General features: G+C 40.3%; 2 protein-coding genes across 2 annotated transcripts in view; one reads left to right on the top strand and one right to left on the bottom strand.

The window, feature by feature from the left end:
- The window catches only part of LOC309638699 (uncharacterized protein), a 65,955-nt gene that overhangs the window by 38,372 nt on the left and 13,189 nt on the right, over positions 1 to 14,394 (bottom strand). The gene's annotated exons all lie outside the window — the stretch shown is intronic.
- Positions 1 to 14,394, top strand: part of ALDH9A1 (aldehyde dehydrogenase 9 family member A1) — a 28,435-nt gene that overhangs the window by 6,357 nt on the left and 7,684 nt on the right. Inside the window, exons 3-8 of the mRNA XM_082472290.1 lie at positions 4,148 to 4,277; positions 5,035 to 5,169; positions 6,468 to 6,664; positions 7,336 to 7,476; positions 12,430 to 12,618; positions 12,851 to 12,938. Coding sequence (XP_082328416.1) covers positions 4,148 to 4,277; positions 5,035 to 5,169; positions 6,468 to 6,664; positions 7,336 to 7,476; positions 12,430 to 12,618; positions 12,851 to 12,938 — 880 coding nt within the window. The remainder of the gene's footprint in view (positions 1 to 4,147; positions 4,278 to 5,034; positions 5,170 to 6,467; positions 6,665 to 7,335; positions 7,477 to 12,429; positions 12,619 to 12,850; positions 12,939 to 14,394) is intronic.

Below are 14,394 nucleotides of genomic sequence, written 5' to 3' on the forward strand. Positions count from 1 at the left end.
CAGGGGCTCAGGCTTGTCAGGGTTTAGTGGGCATGTCTTTGCTCAGGTGGTTCTCTTATAAAAGCTAAACACTGAGCTTGCTGGGGGGTTTGAAGTGAAGGAGAGAGGCGAATCTCCTGCCCTTTGCTTCTTCTCTTTCATCCCAGAGGACCCCTGGTCAGGTCACATGTGAAGCAGGGTGGTGGAGAGGATGACAGGGGTATATAGGAAGTACATGTTTCCCAAGAAATACTTAGAGCAGTACATTGTCATGGTGGGCAGTTTTGTTTTGTGATGGCTCTTGTACTAGTAGGGGCAGGGAGCTTATATTGTTTTCCCCTTCTTCCTCTGCTCTCCTTATTCTGGGAGGGAAAGCGAATACCGTTTCCCTGAAAGCAATATTAAGTATCAGTAGAGATCCACTTGGACTCTTTGATAGTTTTCGTCAGGGACTTTTTTTGATGATCCTTGAAGGTATGTTAAAAGATCTCATAATGGCTTTTTATTTTATTTTTTTTATCTTTGGCTGCGTTGAGTCTTCATTGCTGTGCGCGGGCTTTCTCTAGTTGTGGCGAGCGGGGGCTACTCTTTGTTGCAGTGCATGGGCTTCTCATTGAGGTGGCTTCTCTTGTTGTGGAGCGTGGACTCTAGGTGCACGGGCTTCAGTAGCTGCAGCACGTGGGCTCGGTAATTGTCACTCATGGGCTTAGTTGCTCTGCGGCATGTGGGATCTTCCCGGACCAGGGCTCGGACTCGTGTCCCCTGCATTGGCAGGCAGATTCTTAACCACTGAACCACCAGGGAAGTCCCTCATAATGGCTTTTTAGAAATAACCTTTTTTGTGAGGGTAGAGAATGCTGGAATAAGACAAGAAAAATCTCAAAAGGCCAGCCAATAAATTGAATTTTCTCTTTGAGTTCAAACCTTGAAACAGTCCTCAAAGCTAATTGCCTGTCCATTGTTTACCAAAAAAAAAAAAATAATAATAATAATAAAACTTCCTTTCTTAGTAAATATTCCAAGGCTTTTCAGTGATTAGCACAGATTACTTCCTGTCTGTCCACTCTTGTATTAATTTGGAAGACAACAGCATTTCACTTTTGCCAGTTTAATATTTCTTCATGTGTTTGAAGTGTAATATACTGATTCATCAGTGTATTCATGCTGATTAGTGAACCAGTACCTACTTCCTCTTTAGGGACTAGTTGCCCTCTTGCATTCTAGAAATGTAGTTTAAGTCACTTATGGTTGATGGTGCCTTTTGAAAATGTGTTTCACGTTGATCATACTCAACAGATCCAAGAAGCGGAATAACTTACACCTAGTTAAAGAACTGTTACATCAGAACTGATGCTTGTTGTCCTCCTAGGTACCCTCTTTCCAGTATCAGTAAGTGGGAAGCAAGTTAATTGTTAAAAAGTCGTTTTGGTGAGTACAGAATCAGAGAAAGAGAAGGTAAATTGCTGGTTTAAAAGGCAATTTAATTTAGACTGTGTTGAATGTAAACAGATTATCCTTTCTGAAGGAACATGTCTATTCAGTAATTGCAGAATTTATTTAGAAGTTACTAACTTCCTTTTTTATGTTTTTTGTTTTTTGATTTTGTTTTTTTTTTTTGTTTTTTGGCCGTGAGGCATGTGGGATCTTAGCTCCCTGACCAGGGATCAAACCCACACCCCCTGCATTGGAAGGCAAAATCTTAACCACTGGACCACCAGGGAAGTCCCACTAAGTGAGACTCCTTGAAGTGAGCTCCCTGAAGGCAGAGACTAGATCTATCCTTTTTTTCTTAGGCAGTCATTCCATTTGTTACTGTCTCCACTTCACTTAGTTGTTGTTCTGGGGTTTTATCCTGTTCCTTCATCTGGAACATATTTCTCTGCCATCTCATTTTGTCTAACTTTCTGTGTTTGTGGTCTCTGTTCTGCAGGCTTCAGGGTTGTAGTTACTCTTGCATCTGGTGTTGTCCGCTCGTGTAGGAGGCTGGTCTAGAGGCTTGTGCAGGCTTCCTGGTGGGAGCGACTGGAGCCTGCCCACTGGTGGGTGGATCTGGGCTTTGTCCCTCTAGTGGGCAGGGCCATGTCAAGGGGTGTGTTTCGAGGTCGTTGTGGGCTCAGGAAGACTTTAGGTAGCCTGTCTGCTGATGTGTGGGGCTGTGTGCCCACCCTGTTGGTTGTTTTGCCTGAGGCATCCCAGCACTGGAGTCTATAGGCTGTTGGGTGGGGCCAGGTCTTGGTGTCAAAATGGCAGCCTCCAGGAGAGTTCATGCCAATGAGCACTCCCCAGTACCTCTGCCACTAGTGTCCTTATCCCCACAGTGAGCCACAGCCACCCTCTGCCTCCCCAGGAGACCCTCCAAGACCGGCAGGTAGGTCTGGCCCAGGCTCCTATGAAGTGTCGGCTTTTTCCCTGGGTCCTGGTGTGCATGAGACCTTGCGTGTGTCCTCCAAGAGTGGAGTTTCTATTTCTCCCAGTCCTGTGGAGTTCCCGCAATCAAGCCCCACTGGTATTCAAAGCCAAGTGCTCTGGGAGCTCCTCCTCCCGATGCCAGACCTCCAGGCTGAGGAGCCTGACATGGGGCTCAGAACTCTCCTCTGGGAGAACCTCTGCAATACAATTATCTTCCAGTTTGTGGGTCTCCCACCTGGCGGGTGTGAGATTTGATTAGATTGCGAATGCCCCCCTCCTACCATCTTATTGTGGCTTCTTCTTTGTCTTTGGATGTAGGATATCTTTTTTGGTAGGTTCCAGTCTTTTTTGTCCATGGTTATTCAGTAGTTAGTTGTGATTTTGGTGTTTTCATGAGAGGAGGTGAGCTCAAGTCCTTCTACTCTGCCATCTTGTCTGGAATTCGACAAATATGGAATGAATGAATCAAAGCACTTTATACCTCTGGTCTTTGTAGAAACAGAACATGTCCAAATATCATTATCATACTGTCCTTTCATGTATTTCATACTGATTTTCATATTCCTCCTTCCATCTTTTCTGAGATTTGTAGTCAATCTTTTTTTTTTTTTAATAAATAAATTATTTATTTATTTATTTAGGCTGTGTTGGGTCTTCGTTTCTATGCGAGGGCTTCCTCTAGTTGCGGCAAGCGGGGGCCACTCTTCATCGCGGTGCGCGGGCCTCTCACTATCGCGGCCTCTCTTGTTGTGGAGCACAGGCTCCAGACGCGCAGGCTCAGTAGTTGTGGCTCACGGGCCTAGTTGCTCCGCGGCATGTGGGATCCTCCCAGACCAGGGCTCGAACCCGTGTCCCCTGCATTGGCAGGCGGATTCTCAACCACTGCACCACCAGGGAAGCCCTGTACTCAATCTTGATAGAGTTTGTGTTAATTAGATGCTTGTGTTAATTTCTGTTGCCATTTCATTTTGCTTCTGGTAAGCCTTACTGATTATCAGTTTTAGTAAGAGAATGCATCTTCTTGTCAGTTATTTGATTCATCTTTTATGTATGTTTAGATTTTGACCACAATGTTTATTTTAAATTGGATCCATAATAGCAAATGTCTATTTCTTACATATTCAATTTTTTGATCTCCTTTAGGGGCATTATTTAGCTTTTCTTTTTAGGTCTAATTTCCCAAACTTTTTCCTTCATCCCTGGACTGTCTTACCTCTAAGTTGTATAAACTACATCTGGAAACAGTATTAGAAAAGAGAATTGATGAGTACTAAGCATTAGAAAATAATTGTCTTGTGATTATCTTATGATTTTAACATGCTGCATTTCTTTGGGTGAATTAAAGCCATGTGTATATAACCTTTTAAATGTCGATTGTGTGTTTGGCTATTTTGTACAGTTTTCCTAAGGACTGTTTGCTCTTACTCTATACATGCAAACACATGCACACATATCTATACATATTTATACAGATGTACGTATATAATATTTATTTCTCAAAACATTCCTTTTCTAATTGATCTTGAAATGAGGTGTTGGTCTTGTATCTGTGACAGTTACTTGATGGGGAGAACAGGGTACTGTTTAGCAATAAGTTTTATTTCTCTTCCAAATGTCACACTGCCATTCCTTCTGTTTTCATTGAAAGTGAAAGCTGTTTCTATTTTTAAAAGTTGGGCAATGTATTCTGGTTTGATTGTTGAATGTGTTGAGGTGTATGGTAATTTGTCTTAAATCTGGTCTTCTATTTCACCCAAAGGATCGGAAGGATGAAATCGCCACTGTGGAGACCATCAACAACGGCAAGTCCATCTTTGAGGCCCGCTGGGACATTGACACTTCCTGGCAGTGCCTGGAGTACTATGCAGGCTTAGCGGGATCCATGGCCGGTAAGCCCTCACCTGACCTTCTGTGACCAGCTGACAAGGAGGCAGGAGAGCAGAGCCTGGGGGCGTAGGGTACAGATTTTGGATTTAAGACAGGCCTGGGTTAAAATCCTGGGCTTATCACTCTCTACTTTGGTGACATTGAGAACTACTTTATCTTTCTTTATTTAAACTGGAGATGGTAATCTCTATCTTCTTGGTTATTATAAGGTTAAATGAGATGATGTATGTAAAGCACCTAGCCTCATACCTGAGCTGTAGAACAGGTTGTGGAAAAACCAGTTCTTGCAAGAGTCAGTAAGTACATCGTATTTATTAGTTTTACCTACTTAGCAAAAAATTTTCTTTGTCTAGGAAGTGTACATCAGTTTACATGTCGGCTGGTTTAGCAGGGCCCAGGAGGGCTGTGGGGAGCCAGAAGTCTGAGGTTTCAGGGTCCTCAGACTCTTCAGCTGCTGAGTCTTCCCCATTTCTGTTTCATTTCATCTAAGTTATGTAGTGGATGCTTGGTTAATTTTTAGAGGGTTATATTGAGTTGAACGAACATGGTTTTGAAGGATAGAAAGGACTATTTATGTGAAGAGAACATGCAGAAGCAGTGTAAGAATGACTAGAATGAACAAAAGAACAGAGGTGGGGTGAGCCCAGTGGCTGGGGCCTGGGAGGGGGCTGGTCTGACAAGTCCAGAGTGAGTCCAGGTGCTGGTGGAGTCTTGGGACAAGTGGTACTGCACTCTCCTTTACCCTCTTTTTCCCCTTAGGCGAACACATCCAGCTCTCCGGCGGATCCTTTGGTTACACCAGAAGGGAACCACTAGGGGTGTGTGTCGGAATAGGAGCGTGGAACTACCCCTTTCAGATCGCCTGCTGGAAGTCGGCTCCAGCTCTGGCTTGTGGTAAGAATGAATTATTCCTCTACCTGTGAGCCACCCTTTCTCCCAGGACACGGTTTCACCCCTGCCCTGCCCCTTACGGAGCTTTGAGGTTATACACACAGATCGTGTCTACATTATTCCCAGTTTTTGTTTAATTTATTTTTGTTTATGGGAAGGAAGAAAGTTAATTTTGGTCTTGGAGGTCTTTTTTTTTTTTAAACTGTCAAATGAATTAGATTTGTGCTACTTGTAAGTTCTCTTCCTTTATGGACAAGAATTCTGGGCATGAATTTCTGTGTAGGGGATAGCACTTAGGAGTTTTGACTTCATTTAGGAAGCAGAAGATAAACTTCCTCCTTCATTTGTGTCTTAAAAGAAGTGATAAACAAGGCTTCCATCGGAGAAGCTTTGGCTGATTAACAAAAAGTTTTCTCATGCTATTTAAAGAGAAGAATCTGTCGGAAAAGAAGACATTGTACCTTAGAAAAACTGTCAGGTTAAAAAAGCTTTACTGTTAGGACACTGTATTGAAATGCAGCTTTTTTCTTTTTGCTGCTTCACGTTCTTTTTGCACATTTCTCTGTGATAGAGGAGAAATAGAATTAAGTTACTAGCTTTGGGTACTTGCATCAAATTAATTAACCTTTCTGGTCTTCAGTTTCAACTCTTATAAAATGGGTCTGATCATACCTACTTCTTACCACTGTTGCAAATGTTAAATGAGATTAATATATGCAAAAAGGCCTAGATATGCAAGTATAAGGTATTATTGGCTGAGACACTGCAAGTGTGTGGCTTGGGGTCTGTTTAATGAGAGAAACCAAAGGGGGAAGAGCAAGATATATTTACTTATTAATAACATTTTTGACCTAGAATTTGATGGGGAACAGGAAACAATTGGAGGGGCTTCCCTGGTGGTGCAGTGGTTAAGAATCCAGCTGCCAATGCAGGGGGAACACGGGTTTGAGCTCTGGTCCGGGAAGATCCCACAGGCCACAGAGCAACGAAGACCGTGTGCCACAGCTACTGAACCTGTGGGCCTAGAGCCCGTGCTCCGCAACAAGAGAAGCCACTGCAATGAGAAGCCTGCACACTGCAACGAAGAGTAGCCCCCACTCACCGCAACTAGAGAAAGCCCGCATGCAGCAATGAAGACCCAACACAGCCAAAAATTAATTAATTAATTAATTAATTAACTAATTAATTAACTTTTTAAAAAAGGAAACAATTGGAGTTGTTCTTGATGTGTCTTCTTGTCCTAGTCTTCAAGGGATCCTCAGTCTTAAAAGTCTTCCTGTGTTTGTGTCTCGGTAATGCAGGTAATGCCATGGTCTTTAAACCTTCTCCCTTCACACCTGTGTCCACACTGCTGCTGGCTGAAGTCTATACTGAGGCCGGCGTGCCTCCTGGGCTCTTCAACGTGGTGCAAGGAGGGGCTGCCACAGGCCAGTTTCTGTGTCAGCATCGCGATGTGGCCAAAGTCTCCTTCACTGGAAGTGTGCCCACTGGCTCAAAGGTGAAGACAAGACCAGTATAGGAGAACAGAAATGGCATGTAGATCCGGCTGTGTCAAGCCTCCCCAGAATATATGTTGGAGGCTTATCCTCTGATTTTACCCAGCTTGTATTGGCAGGGAGGCTGTAGGTATTATTGGGCAGAGGTCTGAAGTGTGCTTTAAAAGTGTGAAGGATAATTAGAACAGCCCACTGGTGTTAGGCTCATTGAGGATGGGAGTCATCTTCTCCTGCCTGTGTCTGAGAGGGCAGGCCCTGAGCTGCCACTTGTATTGTTTGGTGACTTACCTCATCTATAGCAGCCACCTCGGAAGAAAGGGTATTTTCTCAGTTTATTTCAGATTCATTGTTTTGACCTTAGTTTGTGCTCTGAACTCTGTCCGCCTTGAACATAGTAACAGTAATACAAAAGAGTTTCTGCCCATGACAGTCAGGGGAATTGACAGTATTTTTTAAATGAACTCCCTATTCAGACTATCAAGTGCAATTCTGTGGATTCTCTTCAGTGTTCTGGAAAATAATATTTCAAGTAGACAGAGGAAAAAGTATACTGAGAACAAGGCTGCAGGTCATGCATAGTTCAAGATGACTTTGGAGGGTCAGGGTCTTGTTAACGTAGCATGTAATCTCATTGGTGTTAGACTTCTGAATGCTTTTGTTCTTGTTCTGGAAGATCATGGAGATGTCAGCTAAAGGAATTAAACCTGTTACCTTGGAACTTGGAGGCAAGTCTCCACTGATCATCTTCTCAGATTGTGATATGAAGAATGCTGTGAAGGGGGCACTGATGGCCAACTTCCTCACGCAAGGCGAGGTGTGTACCTGACCCAGGAAGAGGTTTAACGGGAATCTCCACCCCTTCACCTCACAGCGTGTTTTAAAGCTTGTTGTTTTGAAACAGTTTCAGACTTACAGAAAAGTTGCACAAATAGTACAAAGAATTCCAATCTATCTTTGAACCAGGTCCCTCAGTGTTAACATTGTATCACGTTTACCATTCTGTTGGTATGTCTATACCTACATATGCATATTATTACTGTTTTTTTTTTTCTGATCTGTTTGAAAGTTGCAGACAGAAGATCCCTAACCTCTACAGTCCTATGTGTATTTCCTAAAAACAAGTGCATTCTCTTAAATAAGCACAAAATACTTAGTAAAATATATAACTTGTTATTAATGTAGTACTATTACTCAATCTATAGCCCTTATTCAGATTTCTCCATTTGTTTGACTAATGTCCTTTTAGAAACAATTTTTTTTTTTGCTGGTCCAAGATCTAATCCAGGACGGTGTATTGCATTTACTTGTTGTGTCTCTTTAATCTTACTTAATCTGGAACAGTTCTAAAGTCATTCTTATCTTTCAGGACCTTGCCATTTTTGAAGAATACAGGCCATTTATTTTGTGGAATGTCCCTCATTTTGGGTCTGTCTAGGTTTTGTTTGTTTTTTTTAAATTGGATTCAGGTTATGCATTTTTGGCAAAACACCACAAAAATGATGTTTTATATTTCACAGTGGTGTTGCTGACTTTGATCACTTGCTTAAGGTGGGTCTTTACAGTAAAGTTACTGTTTTTTCCTTTGTGGTTAATAAGTATATTGTAGGAGATAAAGTGAGACTATCTTGTTCCTTATCAAACTTTAACCTACTAGTGTTAGCACCCTTTGTTGATGTTTGCTGGAAACATTTTTTTCTGGTGGTCACCAAGTGGTGTATTTCCAATTCTGTTACTCCTTCTACCTTTATATCGTTCACTGTCTATTACAAGAAAGAACTTTTTTCCCTTTTCCTTAGTTTGTTTTTCATTCATTATATCAGCATGGACCCATGGCTTCTTACCTCATTCTACAAGTTATAACCCATTGCTAGTATTATTTATTTTGATGCTGAAATAATTGCAGATTCATGTAGTGGGAGCCTCTTTCTGTGACTTTTTGATATGTTCTCATTATTCTTTGAGCACTTCTTTACTTCCTGGCACAGCAAGGCGTTCTAGACACATCTTGTGCTTTCTCTGGTGGAGCTCTGTAATGAGCCGTTTCTCTAAGGAGGCTTGGTTCCATTTAGTGGTAAATGGTATTTAGAAACCAAGATCCGGGTGCCAGGTGTACTCGTTTCTACTGGAGTGTCATTGCTCCTATGTCTTCTCAGAGGCCAGAGCCAGGAGATGTATATTTGGCATATGTGTATGTATGCACACACACATGTATTTATGTATCCATCTATATTAATAACTACAAGTTTATACAGATATTTCCAGTCATTCCAACACTGCAAGGTTTATTTTAGCCTCCTCCCTTTCATATTTATAATTTCCTTCTCTGACAGTGATGAGACATTTAGCTTCCATTACTCACAATGTATGTAGTTACTCCATCCTAGAATATGTTTATAATAGTTTCAGATTTGTGAAAGTACACTACTGTGAAAAATAAACCTTCTAACTAGAGTGCAACATTTTTTTTTTTTACAGCCCTTTTTGTCTTTAGCCTGGGGTACAGTTAAAATTCTGTGTTCAGAAGTTAATGAGTCAGTTCTTCCTTCACCACCCCCTTCAGTATGGTTATGATATTCATTTTAAATAATGAGTTCGTTCGTTTCTGTTTGTATTTCATTTGGGGTTTATTTTCACCCATCCTTGCTTCAGGCGAAATACTAACATGGTTCTAAATGTCAGAATTTTACCAAAAAAGCAAACAGAAATGGCATTCCTCCTATCCCTTCTACCCACTCCCATTCCCTCCTTCTTCCAATCCATCCCTATCCACCCAAATCTGTTTCTCATTTTTCCTTCCTATTTCTTTTTACACAAATGACCAGGTACTTGTATATTTCTTATTTTCTCTTCTTTCCTCAACACAAAAGATAGCTAGTAGTAACTAGTAACTAATAGTAACTAATTAGTAGTAACTAGTAACTAATAATAGCTAATAGTAATTCTAAGATATTAGAGTTACTGTTTTGCTTTTTGCTTTTTTCACCTGGAAATCACTTCATTTCATAGAAATCTTCTTTCTTCTTTATAGCTGTGTAGTACAATTCCTTATATAGCTGTTAGTTTATTCAACTACTCTCTTTTGGATGGGCATTTAGTTTCCAGTATTTTGTGATTACAAACAGTTCTGCAGTGAATAACCTCGTGCACGTGTGTGTTCATATTGTTGGAGATATATTTTCAGAGTAAATTCCTAGAAGTGGTAAATGTATATGTAATTTTTTGTGCCTATTTTTTTGTGGTAAAATATATATAATATAAAATTGACCATGTTAATCATTTTTGAGTGTACAGTCCAGTGGCATTAAGTACATTCACATTGTTGTGCAGCCATCACCACCATCCACCTCTAGAACTCTTTTCATCTTACAAGACTGAAACTCTACACATTAAACAATAACTTCATAAATCCTTTTCTTCCCAGTCCCTGGTAACCACTATTCTACTTTCTATCTATATGGATTTGACTATTCTAGGTATCTCATATAAGTGGAATCAAACAGTATTAGTCCTTTTGTGTCTGGCTTATTTCACTTAACTTAAGGTCTTTAAGGTTCATCTATGTTGTAGCATGTGTCAGATTTTTCTTCCTTTTCAAGATTGCGTAGTATCCCGTTGTATATGTATGCCACATTTTCTTTATCCATTCATCTACTGGTGGACATTTAGGTTATTGCTACCTTTGGCTATTGTGACTAGTACTGCTATGAACATTGATGTACAAATATCTATTCAAGTCCCCGCTTTCACTTCTTTTGGGTACGTACCCAGAAGTGGAATTTCTAGATCATATAGTAATTCTGTGTTTAATTTTTCAAGAAATTGCCATACTGTTTTCTACAGCAGCTGCACCATTTTATGTTCTCACCAACAATGCACAAAGGCTCTAATTTCTCCACACCCTTGCCAGTACTTGTTATTTTCTGGTTTTTTTGGTCGCAGCCATCAGAGTAGATGTGAAGTAGTATCTCACTGTAGGTTTTTATTTGTATTTCCCTTATCATTAGTGATGTTGAGTGCATATATAATTTTATAAGATAATGCCATATTCCCCTCCAAATGGGTTGGACCAACTTGCATTCCTACCAACAATATATGTGTGCCTATTTCCTCACGAGGTAAGAGGTGATATTTCATTGTAGTTTTAATTTCAATTCTCTAATTATGAATGAGATTGAACATCTTTTCTAGGCTTAAGGACCATTTATATGTGTGTGTGTGAATTGTGCATAACTTTTATCCAATTTTATATTGAACATCTAGTCATTTCCTTCAATTCTTTTTGTAGAGATTTTTTTTCTTATTCACACATAGTAAAGTTCACTTTTTTTCTTTTTGGCCATGCTACAACGCTTGCAGAATCTTAGTTCCCCAACCAGGGATCAAACCTGGGCCCTTGGCAGTGAAAGTGCCAAGTCCTAACCACTGGGCTGCCAGGGAATTCCCAAGTTTCACTTTTTTTGGTGTGTTATACTATTTTGATTTTCCCTCAGTTTTTATAAGTTATTTAAATATTGGTGATAGTACCCTTTATCTGTGATGTACGTTGTAAATGCTTTCTTCCAGTTTGTTGTCTTGGCTTTGTTTAGGATGTTTTTGCCATGCAAAAGATTATTAATTTTATGTAGTCAAATTTATCATTCTTTTCTTTCATTGCATCTAGATTTTGAGTACTAGTTAGAAAACCTTTTCCTGCACCTAAGTTATAGAAGAATTCACCTATATTTTCTCTCAGTAATTGTTTTTTTATTCTATATTTAGATTCCTTATACATTTGGGGGTTACTCCTGTGTACAGTATGAGATTGTATCTTATTTTCCACATGGCTAACCAGTGGAACCATTTGTTACTAATTCATCTTTACTCCAGTGGTTTTAGATTCCACCTTTATCATAAACTAAATTTCCTTGAGTACTTGGATCTATGTTTGGACTTTCTTTTCTATTCTACTGTTCTGATAGCATTTGAGTAGTATTTATGTTCATGTCTGTGGGAGGGTCTAAATAGTCATTACTTGTGTATGTGTTTTTTTTTTTAATTTTGGTTGCTACGTGCGGGCTTTCTCTAGTTGCAGCGAGCAGGGACTATTCATAGCGCTGTGTGGGCTTCTCATTGTGGTGGCTTCTCTTGTTGCGGAGCACGGGCTCTAGGCGCACACGGCCTTCAGTAGTTGTGGCTCGCAGGCTCTAGAGTGCAGGCTCACTAGTTGTGATGCATGGGCTTAGTTGCTCTGTGGCACGTGGGATCTTCCCGGACCAGGGATCGAACCCATGTCCCCTGCATTGGCAGGAGGATTCTTAACCACTGCACCACCAGGGAAGTCCCATTACTTGTGTTTTTAGAGACAAACATTGACTCTGCACCGCCCTAGGTTTTTATTAGACTCAAGACCTCAGTTCTTGTTCTATTTTTACTCTTCAGTCCCTTCCACTCTTACCTCCTGCTCTCAAAATATACAGCCAAATTGAGCACCTGAGATGAGGAAATAGGAGAAGTCCTATGGGTCATATGGATCTATTAATTGTTTTAAGGAAATTTAAACAAAAACAAAGGCATAACTTTTATCTCAAAGGGCAGAGAGTTTGTGTGTGGGGTAGTATGTCCACAATTACATGTGTGATACAATTCAGTATGGTGATAATTTTTAGGAATGGAACTAACCTTTAAAGAAAGTATACTGTCTCTTTTAAATTTAAAGCTGTTGGACTTTTTTTCCTTTTCCTTTTTTCCCCCTCATCTACATATAAATTTTTATGTGTCTGTCCTTTAGGTTTGTTGTAATGGTACAAGGGTATTTGTGCAAAAGGAAATTCTTGATCAATTTACAGAGGAAGTGGTGAAACAGACCCAAAGGATAAAAATTGGAGATCCCCTCCTGGAAGATACAAGGATGGGTCCCCTGATCAACCGACCACATCTGGAGCGAGTCCTTGGGTTTGTTAAAGTGGCAAAGGAGCAGGTGAGAAACAAGTGGAGGTGAGATGAGAGGAGGGGGAGGGGTAGTTACTCCTAGGTTACTTGCTCTATGCTTCTTTCCTATGGTCATATCCATTTGGGAGCTGTATTCTGCGTTGTACTTGCCGTGGAGTGACTAAGTATGCGTTTGTTCAGGACACAAGTGGCATTTCAGGAATGCATACTGGGGTTTTATGTTTAACATAAAATATGCGTTCTTTTTTCTTTTTTGGCAGGGTGCTAAAGTATTATGTGGTGGAGACCTCTACGTACCTGAAGATCCCAAATTAAAGGATGGGTATTACATGAGACCTTGTGTGTTAGGTATGTCCTCTTCTTGTTTGCTTTTAAACAGTTTGAATTAAATGTCAGATAGACGAGAATATTTATAAACTGTGTATATGGTGTAAGGCAAGGGTTGGCAACTGTGTGTCCCTGCTACTCAGATTTAAGGAGTAGTTCTCCCTTACCTTGGAAGCCTCATGTGTGCCCCTCCTCTTCTTGGACAATGATATCAGTTACCTGGGACTTAACTGGGTATACAGCTGTTGTTCTAGAATCAAGGCACTCCAAAGAAATTAAAGGGCATGTTTGTTAAAAATTCAGTGATGAATTTCTTTTCTCAAGAAAGTTGGTAAAGAATGTGCTTTTCTTTGAACTTTAGATCATCAATATAATAAAACCAATTTGTTGGACAGTATATTAATATTTTCAAAAATTATATGATATAATAATTTTAGCACTTCCTTTCAATCTGAAAAATCTCCTGGTTTGGACAGTCAAGTATGTGGTCATCCTACTGTCCCCACACCCATCTCCTTCCCTTCTACTGGGGGTGACACTGTTCTAGATGTTGTTGTTGTCATTTACTTTTCTCTGTCATTTTATATTGTATGTTAGTATCTCCTATAAAAATATTGCTAGTTTCCTTGACTTTAAAAAACTATATATAGATGGAATTATGTTGTATAATTCCTTGCACCTTATCCTGAAGATAGGTTCAGCTGATTTTTGTCCCTGAGGTTGATAGTGGTGTCACTTTTCAACACTTGATATTTGGTGCAGTTTAACCTTTTAGCTCTTGCTAAAAAGCTAAAGATCCGCTGAGGCTTAAGGGCTGTGAATTTAGCATCCATGCTATGGATTAGCTTGTAGCTATTAAGGAAGAGGGAAAACTTACTCTAGGTTTTTACGTAGAAAATACAGGTTAAGCAGTAGTGTATATGGTATTATCCCAAATCTATTAAAAATCAAATATGTGCATGGGAAAAAGAAGGAACAGAGAATATGCATCATAGTATTTTTTTTTTTAAGGAATCAGGTTTCTGTTTTTTTTTTTTTTTAATAAATTTATTTTATTTATTTATTTTTGGCTGTGTTGTGTCTTCGTTGCTGCACATGGGCTTTCTCTAGTTGTGGTGAGCGGGGGCTACTCTTCGTTGTGGTGAGTGGGCTTCTCATTGCAGTGGCTTCTCTTGTGGAGCATGGGCTTTAGGTGCACGGGCTTCAGTAGTTGTGGCACGGAGGCTCAGTAGTTGTGGCTCACGGGCTCTAGAGCACAGGCTCAGTAGTTGTGGCACACGGGCTTAGTTGCTCCGTGGCCTGTGGGATCTTCCCGGACCAGGGCTCGAACCCGTGTCCCCTGCATTGGCAGGCAGATTCTTAACCACTGTGCCACCAGGGAAGTCCGCATCATAATATTGATAGTGGATTTCTCTAGATGCTGGGATTAAAGGTGATTTTTTTATTATACTTCGTGCATTTCTGAATATTACAGATT

This window comes from Balaenoptera physalus (assembly GCF_965194825.1).
Source record: "Balaenoptera physalus genome assembly, chromosome: 1".
In the NCBI taxonomy this organism is placed as follows: domain Eukaryota; kingdom Metazoa; phylum Chordata; class Mammalia; order Artiodactyla; family Balaenopteridae; genus Balaenoptera; species Balaenoptera physalus.